General features: G+C 39.5%; 1 protein-coding gene across 2 annotated transcripts in view; it reads right to left on the bottom strand.

The window, feature by feature from the left end:
* RFX4 (regulatory factor X4) overlaps window positions 1–20,438 on the bottom strand; it is a 164,964-nt gene that overhangs the window by 51,184 nt on the left and 93,342 nt on the right. For both annotated transcript variants that reach the window (XM_027107437.1, XM_027107439.1), the window contains one exon: window positions 13,914–14,077. In XM_027107437.1, coding sequence (XP_026963238.1) covers window positions 13,914–14,077 — 164 coding nt within the window. The remainder of the gene's footprint in view (window positions 1–13,913; window positions 14,078–20,438) is intronic.

The following is a 20,438-nucleotide window of genomic DNA, read 5'->3' as shown; positions in this document are numbered from 1 at the left end:
CAAAAGTTGAAAATTCTGCTCCTCAAGTGATAATTGTGTATAACATGAAAAGCCAAGCAAAAATTGAAAGAAAATAGTTTCAAAACACAACTCTGGAAAAGAACTTGTACCCAGAATATATAAAGAATTCTGCAACATCCATTTATGATAAAAACTCTCTGGAAGGTGGGCATAGAGGGTACATACCTCAACATAATAAAGGTCATATATGACAAACCCATAGCTAATATCATACTCAATGGTGAAAAGCTGAAAGCATTTCCTCTAAGATCAGGAACAAGACAAGGATGCCCGTTCTTGCCACTTCTATTCAACAGTTTTGGAAGTCCTAGCCACAGCAATCATACAAGGAAAAGAAATAAAAGGAATCCAAATTGAAAAGGAAGATTAAAACTGTCATTTTGCAGATGACATGATACTATACATAGAAAATCCTAAAGAAAACACCAGAAAACTCCTAGAGGTCATCAATGAATTTGGTAAAGTTGCAGGATACAAAATTAATGCACAGAAGTCTCTTGCATTCCTATACACTAACAACAAAATAGCATGAAGAGAAATAAAGAAAACAATCCCATTTACCATCACAACAAAAAGAATAAAATACCTAGGAATAAACCTACCTAAGGAGGCAAAAAACCTATACTCTGAAAACTATAAGATGCTGATGAAAGAAATTGAAGATGACACAAAGAGATGGAAAGATTTACTGTGTTCTTGGACTGGAAGAATTAATAATGTTAACATGGCCATACTACCCAAGGTAATCTACAGATTCAATGCAATTCCTATCAAAATACCCATGACATTTTTCACAGAACTAGAACAAATAATCCTAAAGTTTATATGGAACTGAAAAAGATCCAGAATTGTCAAAGTAAACCTGAGAAAAAAGAAAAAAGCTAGAGATGTAACCCTTCCAGATTTCAGACTATATTACAAAGCTACAGTAATCAAAACAGTATGGTACTGGCACAAAAACAGACACATAGTTCAACAGAACAGGATAGAAAGCCAGAAATAAACCTATGCACTTATGATCAATTAATCTACAACAAAGGAGGCAAGAATATACATTGGAGAAAAGATGGTCTCTTCAGTAAGTGGTGCTGGGAAAACTGGATAGCTACATGTAATGAAATTAGAACATTCTCTAACACCATATACAAAAATAAACTCAAAATGGATTAAAGACCTAAACGTAAGACAGATACTATAAAACTACTACAAAAACATAGGCAGAACATTCTGTGACATAAATGGCAAAACATTTTTTTTGATCTGTCTCCTAGAGTAATGGAAACAAAAGCAAAAATAAATAAATGGGACCCAATTAAACTTAAAAGCTTTTGCACAGCAAAGGAAACCATAAAGAAAATGAAAAGACAACCTATGGAATGGGAGAAAATATTTGCAAACGATGCAACCAACAGGGCTTGATTTCCAAAACATACAAACAGCTCATATAGCTCAACAACAACAAAAAAACAAACAACCCAATCAAAAAATGGGCAGAAGACCTAAACAGACATTTCTCCAAAGAAGACATACAGATGGCCAAATAGGCACATGAAAAGATGCTCAACATCGCTAATTATTAGAGAAATTCAAATCAAAACTACAGTGAGGTACCACCTCACACCAGTCAGAATGGCCATCATTAAAAAGCCTACAGATAACAAATGCTGGATAAGATGTGGAGAAAAGGGAACCCTCCTACACTGTTGATGAGAACGTAAATTGGTGCAGCCACTACGGAAAACAGTATGGAGGTTCCTCAGAAAACTAAAAATAGAATTACCGTATGATCCAGCAATCCCACTCCTGGGCATATATTCAGACAAAACTATAATTCGCAAAGATATATGCACCCCTATGTTCACAGCAGCACTATTTACAATAGCCAAGACATGGAAACAACCTACATGTCCACTGACAGATGAATGGATAAAGAAGATGTGGTACATATACACAATGGAATACTACTCAGCCATAAAAAAGATTGAAATAATACCATTTGCAGCAATATGGATGCAACTAGAGATTATCATACTAAGTGAATTAAGCCAGACAAAGACAAATGCCATATGATATCATGTATATGTGGAATCTGAAATATGGTACAAATGAACCTACCTACAAAACAGAAACAGATTCACAGACATAGAAGTTGCCAAGGGAGAGGAGGAGTAGGAGAGGGATGGACTGGAGTTTGGACTTAGTAGATGCAAACTATTACATATAGAATGGATAAACAACAAGGTCCTACTGTATAGCACAGGGAACTATACTCGATATCCTGGGATAAACCATAATGGAAAAGAATATAAAAAAAGAATGTATATATGTGTATAACTGAGTCACTTTGCTGTACAGCAGAAATTAACACAACATTGTAAATCAACTATACTTCAATTTAAAAAAAGAACAAATTACTGTTACACACAACAACATGGATTATGCTAAGTGTAGTGAGTCATACTCAAAAGGCTACTTAACATGTGATTCCATTTATATAAGATTCTGGAAAAGGTGAAAGTATAAGCACAGAAAATAAATGAGTGATTGCCAGGGGCTGCCAGTGGGGAGAGGCACTGACAAAATAGGCGAAGTTTTTGAAGTGATGAAACTATTTTATATTTTGTTGTATACACTAAAAATGATGAATGTTAATGAATATAAGGTATACTTCAATAAACTTGAATTTAAAAAATAAAATTAAATTAAAAGCTATAAAATATAAATAATAATATAAAATAAACTGATAGAACTAAGAACAAAAGTATCTGTTGTATCAATAAATGTATATGGGCTGGACTTACCTTATAAGAGAAAAATCAGATTGGATAATAAAACAAATTCTAATGGTTCTGTATACAAATGAGTTATAAAGGTTAAAAATAAAAGAGTGGGGAAAAAAAATAAAAAATAAATAAATAAATAAATAAATAAAAGAGTGGGCAAATGTATTCCCTCAGATGAAAACAAAAAGAAAATAGAGGTCATGATTTCAATATCAGACAAATTGAATTCTGGGCCAAAAAAATTTAAATGAGACTTTATAATGCTAAGAGTACAATTTACAATGAAGATGTTGTAATTCATAAGGAAGGCATTACAACTCACACTGAAGACGAAGCAATTAGAAATATCAAAGCACTAACATTCAAAAACAAAATAATAGGAAATACAAGGTGAAATAGGTTGGCACACATTAGAAATCAGTCTTTAACTTACTAACCTTTCTCAGTCCATAACAGTCTAAGTGGACAAACACTAAGACAACACAAGAACTAAATAACAATAAATTTGGTCCAAATACATATATGTCAAAAAGTCTGTATGAAGATACAGAATGCTTCTTCAAATGTAACAAAACTGACCATATATTAGACAACAAAATCTAAGCATAGTCTCAAAAGAAGAAATAGTTCAGAAAACAGTCTAATCACAAAGCAGTAAAGTTAAAATGAATAACATAACCAGGAAATAATAGCTCCAAACAACTGGATATTTTTAAATGCTCTATTTAAATTCTTAGGACAAGAAGGAACTCCAAATCAATGTTGCAAAATATCTAGAAAATAACAGTATTAAAATATTACATATCAAAACCTATGAGATAGGGCTTCCCTGGTGGCGCAGTGGTTGAGAGTCTGCCTGCTGATGCAGGGGACACGGGTTCGTGCCCCGGTCTGGGAAGGTCCCACATGCCGCGGAGCGGCTGGGCCTGTGAGCCATGGCCGCTGAGCCTGTGCGTCCAGAGCCTGTGCTCCGCAACGGGAGAGGCCACAACAGTGAGAGGCCCGCATAACGCAAAACAAACAAAAACAAACAAACAAACAAAAAAACCCAAAAAACCTATGAGATAAAGCTAAAATAGTGCTCAAAGGAAAAAGCCAAGCCTGAAATACTTATGTTACTAACCAAAACTAAAAGAAAGTACATAGGGACTTCCCTGGGGATGTTGTGGTTAAGAATCCACCTGCCAGACTTCCTTGGTGGTGCAGTGGTTAGGAATCCGCCTGCCAATGCAGGGGACATGGGTTCAAGCCCTGGTCTAGGAAGATCCCACAGCTGCGGAGCAATTAAGCCAGTGAGCCACAACTACTGAGCCCACATGCTGCAACTACTGAAGCCCATGCGCCTAGAGCCTGTGCTCCTCAAGAGAAGCCACCACGATGAGAAGCCTGTGCACCACAATGAAGAGTAGCCCCTGCTTGCCGCAACTAGAGAAAGCCCATGCACAGCAACGAAGACCCAATATAGCCAAAAAAAAAAAAAAGCAAAAAAATTCAGAAAGAAAAAGAAAGAAAATACATCAAACATCTATTTTTCGGTCAATTTTTTTGGTCACTGATATAACCCAACTTCCTAGATCTGAGTCAGACACATAGGAGACACTCAATAAATATGTGTTGAATAAATGAGTAACAGAGTAAACTTAAGAAAGGAAAAGGAGTTAAAAAAATAAAGGCAGGGCTTCCCTGGTGGCACAGTGGTTGAGAATCCGCCTGCCAATGCAGGGGACACGGGTTTGATCCCTGGTCCAGGAAGACCCCACATGCCACGGAGCAACTAAGCCCATGAACCACAACTACTGAGCCTGCACTCTAGAGCCCGTAAGCCACAACTACTGAGCCTGCATGCCGCAACTACTGAGGCCCCGTGCCTGAAGCCCATGCTCCGCAACAAGAGAAGCCACCACAATGAGAAGCCTGCGCACTGCAACAAATAGTAGCCCACGCTCACTGCAACTAGAGAAAGGCTGCACGCAGCAACAAAGACCCCATGCAGCCAAAATAAATAAATAAATTTATTAAAATATAAATTAATTAAATAAAGGTAGAAATTAATGTTAGAGAAAAAGAAATAATAATAATACCAATAAATACATCCAAGAGCTTTTTCCTTGAAAAAAATTAAACAAATTAGGTAACCTATTCACAAAGAAATGGCAGAAAACACAACTATGCAAACAAAAATGCAGTAAAACAGAAATAATCACAGACACAAAGGGAACTCAATGAATCTACAAACCCACTTTGTTCAACCCTAAGCAAGTAAATTTAAAGATCTGGAAGAAATTGATAATTTTCTAGGAAAATATAATTTACCAAAACTTACCTCAGAGAAGATAGAAAACCTAAACTGACCAATTACTATAGGAAAAAAAGAAGAAAAATTTCAAAGATTTACTCCCGCAAAACACTCGGCCCAGATGCCTTCAAAGAGAAATTAATTCTGTGTAATCTTCAAGAATAAATAATTTCAATGCTATTTAAACTGTTTCAGACCTTAGGAAAAAAAGTAGGGGCAGAGGGAACCTTCCAGATTCCTTTTATGAAGCAAAAATAACGTTGATACCAACAACTGACAAAGATTCAACAAAAAAGAAAAGTGCAAACCAATCTCACTTCTGACTCCTGATGCAGAAATCCTAAATAAAATAGAAAATAAAATCCTGCAACACATTAAAGAAAATAATAGACTATGAGTAAGTGGGTGTATTCTAGGAATTCAAGAATGGTTCAATATTAGGATATGGGTAATATGATCACTTCTATAGATGATGGAAAGCATTGGATAATATGCAACAACCATTCTTCATCAAAAGTTTAATGAAATAAGAAAATACAGATATTCCTTAGCATGATAGAATATCTCATTCTTAATCCAAAGCCAGCATCATGTTTAACCGAGAAACAATAGATGCATTCTCATTAAAGTCAAGAGCTTTTAACATGTTCTTGAGGAATAAGCCAACATAATTAGATAAGATAAATAAATTAGAAAGACATTTTTAGATAATATAATTCTAAACCTGGAAAATTTAAGAGAAGCCCCCAAAAGGAATACAACATTAAGATAGTTAAATTTAAAACAGTCAGGTCCAAAGAGAACACACAGAAACCAATAGCTTTCATATATATAAACAACCACCAGTCAAGAGATATGGAGGAAAAGACTGCATTTACAATAGCAACAAAAAAAAGTAAGAATGAATTTAATTTTAAAAATATATATGATTTATATGAAAAAATATTTACAACATTCCTGAAGGCCACAAAATTTAAGACCAGAATAAATGGCAAGGCAAACAGTGTTCTTTTCTACAAATTCTCAATACCATAAAGATATAATTCTCCCTAAATTAATCTATAAGTGTAATGTAATCCCAATGAACATACATATATTTATATATAAATTTTTATATGTATATAAATACTTAAATAGACAAACTGACGCTAAAGTAGTTAATATGGAAAAATAAGAGACAATAATAGGAAAATTCTACAAACAGAAGTAAGTATGAGGAGCTAGCCTATTAAATATTAAAATATGTTTAAAAGTACAAAACTTAAAGACACCGTGACCCTGGAACATGAATATATACAAATATCTATGGTATAGCCTAGCAAGTCTAGAAATAGCACCAATACATATGACATTTACTACATTAAATAGGAGGCACCTCAAATCTGTGACGAAAAATGGAATAGTTAACATATGTATGAGGATAGGGAGAGCTGTTGGGGAAAAAATGAAGCCATACTTTACATCTTACACAAGGATGAATTCCAAATTGTATAAAAGTTCAAAAGTACAGAATCAAAGCATAAAGTTTGTAGTATAAACCAAGGGAAAATTATTTTGTAACCGGAGTGGGAAAGACTTCTAAAACAATGAAACAAAATCCAGAAGCCATAAAAACAAGGACTGATAAATTCAACTACACAAATATATTTTCTGTACGGCAAAAACAAAGGAACAAAATGAGAAAAGATTTGCAACTCTTATTACAGATAAATGGTTAATATTTCTAAAAAATAAAGAGCTCTTAAAAATCAATGAGATAGCCTCATATACCAGAGGGCAGACAGCAGAAGCAAGAAGAACTACAATCCTGCAGCCTGTGGAACAAAAACCACATTCACAGAAAGAAAAGATGAAAAGGCAAGGGCTATGTACCAGATGAAGGAAAAAGATAAAACCCCAGAAAAACAACTAAATGAAGTGTAAATAGGCAACCTTCCAGAAAAAGAATTCAGAATAATGAGAGTGAAGATGATCCAGGACCTCGGAAAAACAATGGAGGCAAAGATCGAGAAGATACAAGAAATGTTTAACAAAGACCTAGAAAAATTAAAGAACAAATAAACAGAGATGAACAATCCAATAAGTGAAATGAAAACTACACTAGAAGGAATCAATATCAGAAAAACTGAGGCAGAAGAACGGATAAGTGACTTGGAAGACAGAATGGTGGAATTCACTGCTGCAGAACAGAATAAAGAAAAAAAAAGAAAAGAAATGAAGACAGTCTAAGAGACCTCTGGGACAACATTAAACGCAACAACATTTGCATTATAGGGGTCCCAGAAGGAGAAGAGAGAGAGAAAGAACCCAATAAAATATTTGAAGAGATTATAGTCGAAAACTTCCTTAATATGGGAAAGGAAATAGCCACCCAAGTCCAGGAAGCCCAGAGAGTCCCATACAGGATAAACCCAAGGAGAAACATGCCAAGACACATAGTAATCAAATTGACAAAAATTAAAGACAAAGAAAAATTCTTGAAAGCAGCAAGGGAAAAATGACAAATAACATACAAGGGAACTCCCATAAGGTTAACAGCTGATTTCTCAGCAGAAACTCTACAAGCCAGAAGGGAGTGGCATGATATACTTAAAGTGATGAAAGAGAAGAAACTACAACCAAGATTACTCTACCCAGCAGGCATCTCATTCAGATTCGATGGAGAAATCAAAAGCTTTACAGACAAGCAAAAGCTAAGAGAATTCAGCACCAGCAAACCAGCTCTACAACAAATGCTAAAGGAACTTCTCTAAGTGGGAAACACAAGAGAAGAAAAGGACCTACAAAAACAAACCCATTACAAGTAAGAAAATGGTAACAGGAACATCCATATCAATAATTACCTTAAATGTGAATGGATTAAATGCTCCAACCAAGAGACACAGGCTTGCTGAATGGATACAAAAACAAGACCCATATATATGCTGTCTACAAGAGACCCACTTCAGGCATAGGGACACATACAGACTGAAAGTGAGGGGATGGTAAAAGATATTCCGTGCAAATGGAAATCAAAAGAAAGCTGGAGTCACAATACTCATATCAGATAAAATAGACTTTAAAATAAAGAATGTTACAAGAGACAAGGAAGGACACTACATAATGATCAAGGGATCAATCAAGAAGAAGATATAACAATTATAAATATATATACACCCAACATAGGAGCACCTCAATACATAAGGCAACTGCTAACAGCTATAAAAGAGGAAATCGACAGTAACACAATAATAGTGGGGGACTTTAACACCTCACTTACACCAATGGACAGATCATCCAAACAGAAAATTAATAACAAAACACAAACTTTAAATGACACAACAGACCAGATAGATTTAATTGATATTTATAGGACATTCCATTCAAAAACAGCAGATTACACTTTCTACTCAAGTGTGCACTGAACATTCTCCAGGATAGATCACATCTTGGGTCACAAATCAAGCCTCAGTAAATTTAAGAAAACTGAAAACATATCAAGCATCTTTTCTGACCACAATGCTATGAGATTAGAAATCAATCACAGGGAAAAAAATGTAAAAAACATAAACACATGGAGGCTACACAATACGTACTAAATAACCAAGAGATCACTGAAGAAATCAAAGAGGAAATCAAAAAATACCTAGAGACAAATGACAATGAAAACACGACGATCCAAAACCTATGGGATGCAGCAAAAGCAGTTCTAAGAGGGAAGTTTACAGCAATACAATCCTACCTAAGAAACAAAAAACATCTCAAATAAACAATCTAACCTTACACGTAAAAGAATTAGAGAAAGAAAAAAAAACAAAACCCAAAGTTAGTAGAAGGAAAGAAATCATAAAGATCAGAGCAGAAATAAATGAAATAGAAACAAAGAAAACAATAGCAAAGATCAATAAAACTAAAAGCTGGTTCTTTGAGAAGATAAAATTGATAAACCATTAGCCAGACTCATCAAGAAAAAGAGGGAGAGGACTCAAATCATTAAAACTAGAAGTGAAATAGGAGATGTTACAACAGACATCGCAGAAATACAAAGCATCCTGAGAGACTACTATAAGCAACTCTGTGGCAATAAAATGGACAACCTGGAAGAAATGGACAAATTCTTAGAAAAGTATAATCTTCCAAGACTGAACCAGGAAGAAATAGGAAATACCAACAGACCAATCACAAGGCATGAAATTGAAACTGTGATTAAAAATCTTCCAACAAACAAAAGCCCAGGACCAGAGAGCTTCACAGGTGAATTCTATCCAACATTTAGGGAAGAGCTAACACCCATCCTTCTCAAAATCTTCCAAACAATTGCGGAGGAAGGAACACTCCCAAACTCATTCTATGAGGCCACCATCACCCTGATACCAAAACCAGACAAAGATACTACAAAAAAGGAAAATTACAGACCAATATCACTCATGAATATAGATGCAAAAATCCTTAACAAAATACTAGTAAACCGCATCCAACAACACCTTAAAAGGATCATGCACATGGTCAAGTGGGATTTATCCCAGGGATGCAAGGATTCTTCAATATATGCAAATCAATCAATGTGATACACCATAATAACAAACTGAAGAATAAAAACCGTATGATCATCTCAATAGATGCAGAAAAAGCTTTTGACAAAATTCAACACCCATTTATGATAAAAACTCTCCAGAAAGTGTGCATAGAGGGAACCTACCTCAACATAATAAAGGCCATATACGACAAACCCACAGCAAATGTCATTCTCAATGGTGATAACCTGAAAGCATTTCCTCTAAGATCAGTAACAGGACAAGGATGTCCACTCTCACCACTATTATTCAACATAGTTTTCGAAGTCCTAGCCATGGCAATCAGAGAAGAAAAAGAAATAAAAGGAATACAAATTGGAAAAGAAGAAGTAAAACTGTCACTGTTTGCAGATGACATGATACTATACATAGAGAATCCTAAAGATGCCAGCAGAAAACTACTAGAGCTAATCAATGAATTTGGTAAAGTTGCAGGATACAAAATTAATGCATGGAAACCTCTTGCATTCCTATACACTAATGACAAAAAATCTGAAAGAGATATTAAGGAAACACTCCCATTTACCATTGCAACAAAAATAAAATACCTAGGAATAAACCTACCTAGGGAGATAGATGGCCTGTATGCAGAAAACTATAAGACAGTGACGAAATAAATTAAAGATGATACAAACAGATGGAGAGATATACCATGTTCTCGGATTGGAAGAAGCAATACTGTGAAAATGACTATACTACCAAAGCAATCTACAGATTCAATGTAATCCCTATCAAATTACCAATGGCATTTTTTACAGAACTAGAACAAAAAATCTTAAAATTTGTATGGAGACACAAAAGACCCCAAATAGCCAAAGCAGTCTTGAAGGAAGAAAACGGAGCTGGAGGAATCGGGCTCCCGGACTTCAGACTATACTACAAAGCTACCATAATCAAGAGAGTATGGTACTGACACAAAACCAGAAATATAGATCAATGGAATAGGATAGAAAGCCCAGAGATAAACCCATGCAACTATGGTCAACTAATCTATGACAAAGGTGGCAAGGATATACAATGGAGAAAAGACAGTCTCTTCAGTAAGTGGTGCTGGGAGAACTGGACAGCTACATGTAAAAGAATGAAATTAGAACCCTCCCTAACACCATATACAAAAATAAACTCAAAACGGATTAGGGACCTAAATGTAAGACTGGACACTATAAAACTCTGAGAGGAAAACATAGGAAGAACAAACACTCTTTGACATAAATCACAGAAAGATCTTTTTTTGATCCACCTCCGAGAGTAATGGAAATAAAAACAAAAATAAACAAATGGGACCTAATTAAACTTAAAAGTTTTTGCACAGCCAAGGAAACTACAAACAAGACAAAAAAACAACCCTCGGGTTTCCCTGGTGGCGCAGTGGTTGAGAGTCCGCCTGCCGATGCAGGGGACATGGGTTCGTGCCCCGGTCCGGGAAGATCCCACGTGTCGTGGAGCGGCTAGGCCCGTGATCCATGGCCGCTGAGCCTGCATGTCCGGAGCCTGTGCTCCGCAATGGGAGAGGCCACAACAGTGAGAGGCCCACATACCACAAAAAAAAAAAAAAAAAAAACCCTCATAATGGGAGAAAATATTTGCACACGAATCAACGTACAAAGGATTAATCTCCAATATATATAAAAAGCTCATGCAGTTCAATATGAAAAAAACAAACAACCCAATCCAAAAGTGGGGAGAAGACCTAAATAGACATTTCTCCAAAGAAGACATACAGATGGCCAAGAAGCACATGAAAAGCTGCTCAACATCACTAATTATTAGAGAAATGCAAATCAAAACCACAATGAGGTATCACCTCACACCAGTTAGAATGGGCATCATCAGGAAATCTACAAACAACAAATGCTGGAGAGGGTGGGGAGAAAAGGGAAACTTCTTGCACTGTTGGTGGGAATGTAAATTGATACGGCCACTATGGAGAACAGTATGGAGGTTCCTTAAAAAACTAAAAATAGAATTACCATATGACCCAGCAATTCCACTACTGGGCCTATACCCATAGAAAACCACAATTCAAAATGACATATGTACCCCAATGTTCATTGCAGCACTGTTTACAATAGCCAGGTCATGGAAGCAACCTAAATGCCCATCCACAGACGAATGGATAAAGAAGTTGTGGTACATATATACAATGGAATGTTACTCAGCCATAAAAAAGAAAGAAATTGGGTCATTTGTAGAGACGTGGATGGATCTAGAGACTGTCATACAGAGTGAAGTAAGTCAGAAAGAGAAAAACAAATATCGTATATTAACGCATATATGTGGAACCTAGAAAAATGGTACAGATGAACTGGTCTGCAGGGCAGAAATTGAGACACAGATGCAGAGAAGAAACGTACGGACACCAAGTGGGGAAAGTGGTGGTGGTGGTGGTGTGATGAATTGGGAGATTGGGATTGACATATATACACTAATATGTATAAAGTGGATAACTAATAAGAATCTGGTGTATAAAAAAATAAATAAAATAAAATTTAAAAAAAGAAATCAATGAGAAAAACATCAACTACCAAATGGAAAAATAGTCAAAGGATAAGAACAGAGAGTTCATGGGAAAGAAATAGAAATCACTCTTAAAGACATGAAGAGATATTCAACTCCATTCGTAATAAGATAAATGCAAATTAAAACCTCACTGAGACAAGTTTAAGTCACAGACCCTTTGAACCAGGAATTCAGCCCTTTAGGAATTTATCCTGCACATATACTCTATGTAGTAGGATGAAGGGTTGTTCCCCCCCATAATACGTCCAATTGGAACCCATGAAGTTGACCTTATATGATTACAGGGCCTTTGTGGATATGCTTAAATTAAGGAGCTTGAGATGAAACCTTGGATTAACTGGGTGGGCCTCAAATCCAGCGACAAGTGTCCTTACGGGAGACAGCAAGACACAGAGTGGGAATCAATGTGAAGATGGGAGGCAGAGACTGGAGTGATGCAGCTACAAGCCAAGGAACGCCAAGGATAGACGGCACCCATGAGAAGCTGTGAGAGAGGCACAGATCAGATCCTCCCTCAAAGTCTCTGCAAAGAACCAACCCTGACAACAACTTGATTTTAGACTTGTGGCCTCCAGAACTGTGAGGGAATACGTTTGTTGTTTTCAGCCACCCAGTTTGTGGTACTTGGTTATTGCAGCCCTAGGAAACTAACAAACTGCACCACGGCAAAGAATGTACTAAAAACATCATTCATCACAGCATTGTAATAGGACAAGATTGGAAACATCAAGACAACTAATTTAACTCAACACAGAGGAACAATATGCAGGTGTGAAAAAGAAAAAAAAAAAACACCTCTTTATAGACTGATGTAAAATGCTCTCTGTAGCAGTCCCAACAGGAAACAGATGCCACTCAAAACACTAGAGTTTGTTTATAAGGGACAAGTCATAAAGGCGTGGATAGGCATAGGAGAACCCATAAAGGTGACCGCTGCAACCAGGGGTTAGGGTCAGCAGGCTCTCATCCACCTCATGATGAAAGGACAACCTGGAGGGAGAGAGGCGGCCTGGAGGGCAGCAGAGCCCAGTGGAGGTACGTGGCCAGCCGGGGGGTGACCTCATAGGGAGGGAGGTAGGGAGGCAATCTCCTGACTTCACTCTCCTCCCTCCCTTTGATGTCCCTTCTGACCCCCTCCCCACCACCAGCTGATCAGGGCTGGAAGCCAGAGGGAAAGGGAGCCCCATAAGGAGTTCCATGCAGTCCACCCTCCCCACCTACCCCTCACCGGGCAGAAGGCAGCATGGAACACAGCGGAGCCTGCATCTGAAGGGGCACAGAAGCTGCCCAACACAATCTCCAAGACTTGTTTTTTTGAAACAAGGTATAGAACAGCATATGTAGTATGTCATCATTTGAGTAAGAAAAAGTATATGTCATGCACTGGTTACATGTGCATAGCAGATCCGGACAGGGCCCTAAGAAAATGACTGTATTTGATGCTCTGGGGAGAGGACCTGGGTATGTGGGGAAGAAGATTAGGAGACTTTTCACTGTGTAACATATCATCCTTTTTGAATTTTGAGTGATACAAGAGGTTCAAAATGTTAAATTTTATTTATACTGGAAATACTAAATTTTATTTATATTCAAAAATATAAATAAAATTTAAAGTCCAATATTAATGGTCTTTACAAGGGAGGCCCCCAGACAGTACATGGTTCTATTCAATAAATGAGAAGCAGGAACAATACCTGCTGAGGACCAGCCATGAGGGGATATGAGAAGAAGCGTGCCCACCTGTCAGGTAATGCCTGCAGCACAGTGGGCATCAGCACTCCAGAGATAGCTTTGTAGAGGATGGAGTCACACACGCCGACGATGTTCACCACCGTGGAGGAGCCCAGCACGGGCAGCATGTGGGGCGGCATTCCTTGCCAAAAGTGCAGAAGGAAACTTTGAACCTGTATCAACCCACAGAGAGAAGAACCGTTGAGGTTACACAAGGCCCTCCCAGCAGAGCCCTGGGACTCAGCCAAGGCCAGCCCAGTCCACAGCGTTATTCTCTTCTCCCCTTGCAGCAGCAGAGGCCATCCCAGCCTGGGTGGCTTACGAGGCCCCGGAAGGTCCTCCTGTCCCAAGTCCTCACCCTGCCCGTCTGGGTGCATGCCCCCTGCTAGAGAAGCACTTGGCCTGGCAGCCTGGGGTCTATCCTGCCCTGGGAGAGAGCAGTAGCAAGTTAACCCATCTGCCCTTTCATGCTGAGCGTGGTCTGGGTAAAAAGTTTAAAAAAGGGAAGGTGGGATGTTGCTTCTAAAAAGCTCAGAGCACTACAACTATTCTTTGGGCCTGTTGGTGCCTCGGGGACCCCAGGGTGTTCTGGAAAGGAAGGGAACATTGTGCGAGTTGCTGGTAAGAGGACTGTGTCTAGGAGGAAGAAGAGTAGGTGTCACAGACAGAAGTCTCCTGATACAATCTTGTGCGCCCCCAAAATGGATAAAGTGCAAAGGCCTCTTCGTGGCCAAATTCGAGCACTTTCTCAAAGAGCCCTTGGTGCAGCCTTGGCTGGCTAGCGTCATTATGGGACGCTAGACGGTGCCATCTGGACAGTAAGGTACGAGGACACCCAAGCCCAACCACTAGCACAGGACAGAAATCTAGCGGGCACTCAAAATGGAGTTATTGTTATTAATACGAGGAGAGCAGGCCCCCTACCCCTGTATCTTCCAGAGTCTGAGTTGGAGGTCAGGGAGAGAGCAGGTGGGGGGTGGGACAAGATAAGGGAAGGGAAGTGACACGGTAGAAGATGGGTATCTGGTATGTATAATAACACTAAAGATACCTAGACTTCGGCTAACACTGAGGAGTGACTCATCTTAAAATTAGGGAACAAATAATTGAAGTTTTGTGAATTCTTACAAGCTCAACTTGGTTCCTGTACTATGTATCTTTCTTTCCTCCACAGATGGGCACTCCTGAACCCTTGTGTACAGCACTTCCCACATCCCTGGTTCCCCAAATCGATCCTGACCCAAGGCAGGAGGTCATTTAGTACCCAAGTCTAACACTTTGGAGGTGGTATTGTTAATGGTGTCAGCGTTATGTATTTATTGAGTGCTACTATACGTCAGGAACTTAGCACAGGTTCTCTCAGTTAATACTACAGCTTAGGATCACTGCTCCCATTGTGTAGAGACATTAACTTATTTGTCCAAAGCCAGACAGCAAGTCAGGGAATGGATGAATTTGTCTTTTCACAGATCAGTCTAGTGGCTAGTTTGCTCTTCACGTGGGCTTCTACCCCATTCCTGAGACCTATGCCTCTTCTTGGACTGCTGCCCACATCCCAGCTTTCTGCCCCAGCCTGGGGACCTGCAGTTGTCCTCCAAGCCCCTCTTAGAAGTAGGGTCTTACTTTCCTTTGACCAGGCTTCCTCTGACCCCAGCTTGGTGACCTGAGCTCAGCCTCGGATGGACAGAATTCCCTGATCCCCACGGCCAGGCTGGAATTCCCAGCGTAAACACTGGATGGGAGCCTTTGCGGGTGAGGAATGAGGAGAAAAGCATGCCCCCTGACTTCCTAGAGGGAAAATGGCAATTTCCAAAAACAGGATCAAAGTGGTAAAGGAGGTCAGGTTTGTAAATTATGAAACTCAAAGTCACAGTTCTGTTAATTCCACGAGAGTGAAAATATTGCAAAGTTTACAATGAGATTGAAAATTAAAACCAACAAAAAAAATCCAAATGAGTGAAGACTGCCTTCCAGGGTTCTAATCCTGTCACCACTACCAACTAGGGGTATAATATCTCTATGCCTCAGTTTCTTTACCTGTGAAATGGGAATAAAAGTAGTATTTACTAGATTTTGGTAAAGAGTCCTAAAAAGTACTTATTACAGTGGTTGGCACATAGTAAATGCTCAATAAAGGTTAGCTGCTATTATTATTACTATTATTATTATTTGTATCATGGAGGCACTACAACTATGAGGCCCAAGAAATCAGTGCACTGCCCTAAGACATTTGAGACACGCTTGCCTACGTTTCTGAGCGTCACCCAGCCAGGATCCCCATGGTGGCTCTGCTCACCTGTCAAGGTTCCTGTTCTTATTGGGACACCTGGTGGCTGACTGCTGGCCGCCTTGGGCCTGGAGGTGGCCACATCTCTTAGACAAGGTGCTTACCCTCCAGACAACCCGCTGCTGTCTCCGGATCCCATCTCATCCCTGGGCACTGGCCTCTGGCCAGGTCCTGGACCTCCCTGCCTGTCTTTCCAACTCTGAATAAGCATTGCCCAGTTGATTCCTAGTATTTGGTAGATTCTGAATTCATCTGCCTTTCTAAGCTCTCCTTGCATGTAGCCCTACTCTTTTTTTTTTTTTTTTTAATGAGTAGTCAATTTCCAGCAGAAATTCTGGCAAACATTAGCTGCTGTGTACATTAAAACAAATCTGTAGAAAGTCACTCTCATTAGCAGCCATCTGTCTTTTTCAAGTCTGTTCAAGTGGCACAGGGAGCCCTGATCAGTCCTGGTACCAGGGCAGCCTTTGTAGAGGGCATATTATCCAGTTTTGACCTCCCTTCCTACTCTGCATTTAAGAGCATTTAATGTCCAGTGGACTAGTTCCTCAGAGTGAGAAGGAAAAAAAAGGAGGGAGAACAGTGTAAAGCTCAAGGGCTGATACTTGGAAGTCAGGGGTGAAATGGACAGACACAGTGTTCATATCAGGAGGCTGAGCCAACAGGACCTCCTGACAGACTAGATATGAAGCGCGAGGGGAAAAGAAGAACCGAGGTTTGTGGTTTGAGCAATTGTGTGTGGTAGTGGCAATCTAAGACTTGGGAAGAACAAATCTGGGAGTGAAAATCAGAGCTCTGATTAGACCACCGTAAGTTAGACGGCAAGTCATTTGAATCTGGAGCTCAGACTAAACGAATATACAAATATGAGAGTTACCAGCCTTTATAAAATGGAGATGGTGTCTGCCTATCAGTAGGATGAAATAAGATAACTTGTAAGATGCCTGGCATGATGAAGGCATTTAACAAATGGAAACATAATTAGACAGAAGGGAAAAGTTCTCCTCACTCCTTGCAAGCATAAATGGTGAGCGAATCAGGGGTAAATGATTGAAAATGATTATTTAAACCAAGTTTCCTGGATTATCTACTTCAGTCCCTTGAACTCCCAGCCCTTTTTCTCTCTGTTCAATGAAGTATCAGGAGATGATTTCCTTAAGAATACCTAAGTAAGTTTTCTATTTCTTTTCCATGCCTATGTTTAGTTCATTCCTAATATATTGGCACCTTGTGGAAACATATCTGATGACTTCCAGTCATGGGTACTTAATTGCTACAGTGTTAAAAGGAACTTGACAAAACAATAACTACCAAAATACCTACCACTTATTATGCTCTGAGTTTGAAATCAGACACTTTATCTATACAATTTCCATGTAATCATCACAATTTTACTGTGAGGTAGATATAGTTATTATCTCCATTTTACAGAAAAAGAAATTGAGGCTCAGAGAGGTTAAGTACCTTGCTCAAGGTCACAGGCTAGAAAGTGGTGAATTTGGGATCAAACACAGGACTATCTGATTTTACAGCTCTCTGTGCAATGTAGTTTGGAGAAGGCTTTGGAGCAAGTCCCCTACCTGCAGACTTGGACTCTTTGTGCTTGCCTGACAATGCTATAAGTCTGTGGCGGTTTTCCATCCATCCACCCATCCACCCATCCATCCATCCATCCACTCACCCACCCAAGAAACATTTACTGAGAGCCTGAGAGTATAATTGACCTGGATACAGTAGTAAGCAAGACAAACAAGGTCCCTGCCCTCAAGGGCTTCCATGGTGGTGGTAGGAGACAAACAATGAACAGGCAAACAATAAGATAATGTAAGATTGTAATACTAGTCTACACTGTGACCTCAATGGATATTAAAGATCTTGAAGACCTGAAACAAACTACACCCTCAAAGTGTACCAGATGCATCCACCATTTATTTACCAATGACTTTTCTCAGCTGTAGGAGAAAGCCATGCCCATCAGAGGTAAAATACCCCCCTTCATTCTTTCGTGTTTGGGTAGAATGAACAACATCTCGATCAGCCGTCTCAAAAACGGCCACCAAATACCCCTGCCCAGGGGTAGAAAGAAATACTGGACCAGCAGTGTTAGGTGACAAAGATCTAACCAACTGTGCGACCTCTCTTAACTCTCTGGTTGACGTATCTGACGAGAGCAAGCATTTGTATGACCTTTTACCAGGCACTGTCTCATCTCCTCCTTCCAGTAATCCTGTGAACTGGATAGGCAGGGATGATATTTTTATCTTCATTTCTAGGACGAGGAATTGAGCCACGTCTTGAATCCAAGCCTAAGCTCCGAGTCTAGCACTTTTCCCGCAGGAGCACTCAAGCCCTCACAAGGTTTCTGGACCATATATTCTGCATCCTAATTGCTTGTGTGCGTGCCTTTTTTTTCCCTCAAGACCGTGTCCTGTCACCCCATTTCTGGGGGCCAGAGCAGCATATGGCACCATTAGATGCCCAACAAGTGTTGGAATTGATGAATGGAATTCAGTGAAGTGAGATGATGATCAAGTTTTGAGATGTATAAAGCTAGATATGAACATAAGGGAGGACTGTCACCAGTTTTGTTGTTAGTACTTTTGTGGCAGAGAGGGACAGCTATCCACCAGAGCTCCTCTTCTCTAGTAGTATAAGCTGCCGCCCAGTGAGGGGCCACACTTCCCAGCTCCCCTTACCTCAAGGTGGGGCTGTGAGACCAGCTCTTGCCAACAGATTATGGGCAAAAGTGATGCATTTTATTTCTGGGCTGACAAGGTTAAAAAAGGGGATGTCTTCCCTGTAATCCTTTTCCCCATCCATCAGCTGAACAGGGGACTCCAAGGCTCTAGGGCAGGGTGTGGCCACAAGGTAGAAGAAGCCTGGGTCCCTGAACCACCCCCAGAAACCAGCCTTCCAACCAAGGGCGTCCACGTTGGATTGTGACACGTATTGTCTCACTGTGTTAAGACTTGGGGCTTATCTGTTACAGAAGCCAGTGTTGTCTTAACCAGACATGAGTCATGGTTTGCCCAGATCTCAGTGCACTGTCTTTGATTCGTGAGACATAGCCAAACTACAGTACAAGAGAAAGCAGTGAGTTTGCTTTCTTTAAAAAGAAAATAATTCCATGTAAATGGTCACTCAAGGAATTTGGGGAATTTAAGAATCTAGTGGATGAAAGTCAAGAGCAGGAAGAATAGTCCTTCTCTGCCAACACGCTGCCACCTCTTCTGGAGCCATGTCTAAGAACCAAGCGACAGCTCACATACGGTGGTACCGCTGCTACACTGGGCTCCTGAGGGAACAGTAAACAAGGTGCGCAAGTACCGGCAAGTGCTCAACAAGCATTCACTGCCTTACCTCATCCTCTTCCCCTCCATCTCCAACAGCACATGCCCCCCTAAAACACACAAAAAGGGAATCTCCAGCATCTTTTTCACCAATAACTACTGATTTTTATAACCCCTGTAGAGCCTGGGTTATCTTCCCTGAAATTGAATGCCCACACCTGATCTCAGGGTGGTGTCTTTGGTTTAGTTTAGTTTTTTTTTTTTTTTTTTTTTTTTTTTTTTTTTTTTTTTTCCTGCCCGAAAGGCATTTTCTTTCAACAGAAAGGCCTCAGGTTTATGGGGTGAAATGTGCGGTTTCCTGCCATCCTGTTGGAAGATTCTTTTGGATGGCATTTTAGGCAAGAAGATTTTATTGTCTCTTTGGTTATATAACCAGTGCTTCAATCCTCCCTTATTTCTCCTCCCCATTCCTTAACTGTAATATTTTTAAATAAAAATGACATGAAATTCTTAGATTGTTTGTATTCAAAGATGGCCCTACCGGCAGTGTGAGATGGACATGGGGACCAGACCTTGAGAATGGAGGGTAACCAGCTCCAAATGCACTGAAGCGGATAAGCCTCAGGAAAAGGTTAAATCAAAAATAAAGAACAGCTTTCCTTTCGTTTTTCTGAATGTATAATTCTGGGTGTAATGATACCTTGGCAAAACTGTGTTCCCAGGAGGCCAACTGGGCAGGATGCAGTTCACTAGACAGAGCAAGTAAAAAGCCATGCCAACTGCTGTTCACACAGAGAATCTGTAAAATGGGGATAGTAACAATGCCTGCTTCCTAGGATCACTGTGAGGATTAAATGAGCTAATGTGCATCAAGGGCTTCCAGAGGCCTGGCAACTAGCAGGGAGCTCGTGAAATAGAAGTTCGTGTTATCATAATATTTTAACGCAGAGTATTCAT

The sequence above is a fragment of the Aethalodelphis obliquidens genome, unplaced genomic scaffold, assembly GCF_003676395.1.
Source record: "Aethalodelphis obliquidens isolate GAN/ISIS:26980383/991018 unplaced genomic scaffold, ASM367639v1 scaffold8, whole genome shotgun sequence".
NCBI lineage: Eukaryota > Metazoa > Chordata > Mammalia > Artiodactyla > Delphinidae > Aethalodelphis > Aethalodelphis obliquidens.
This window is presented reverse-complemented; position numbering and strand designations above follow the sequence as displayed.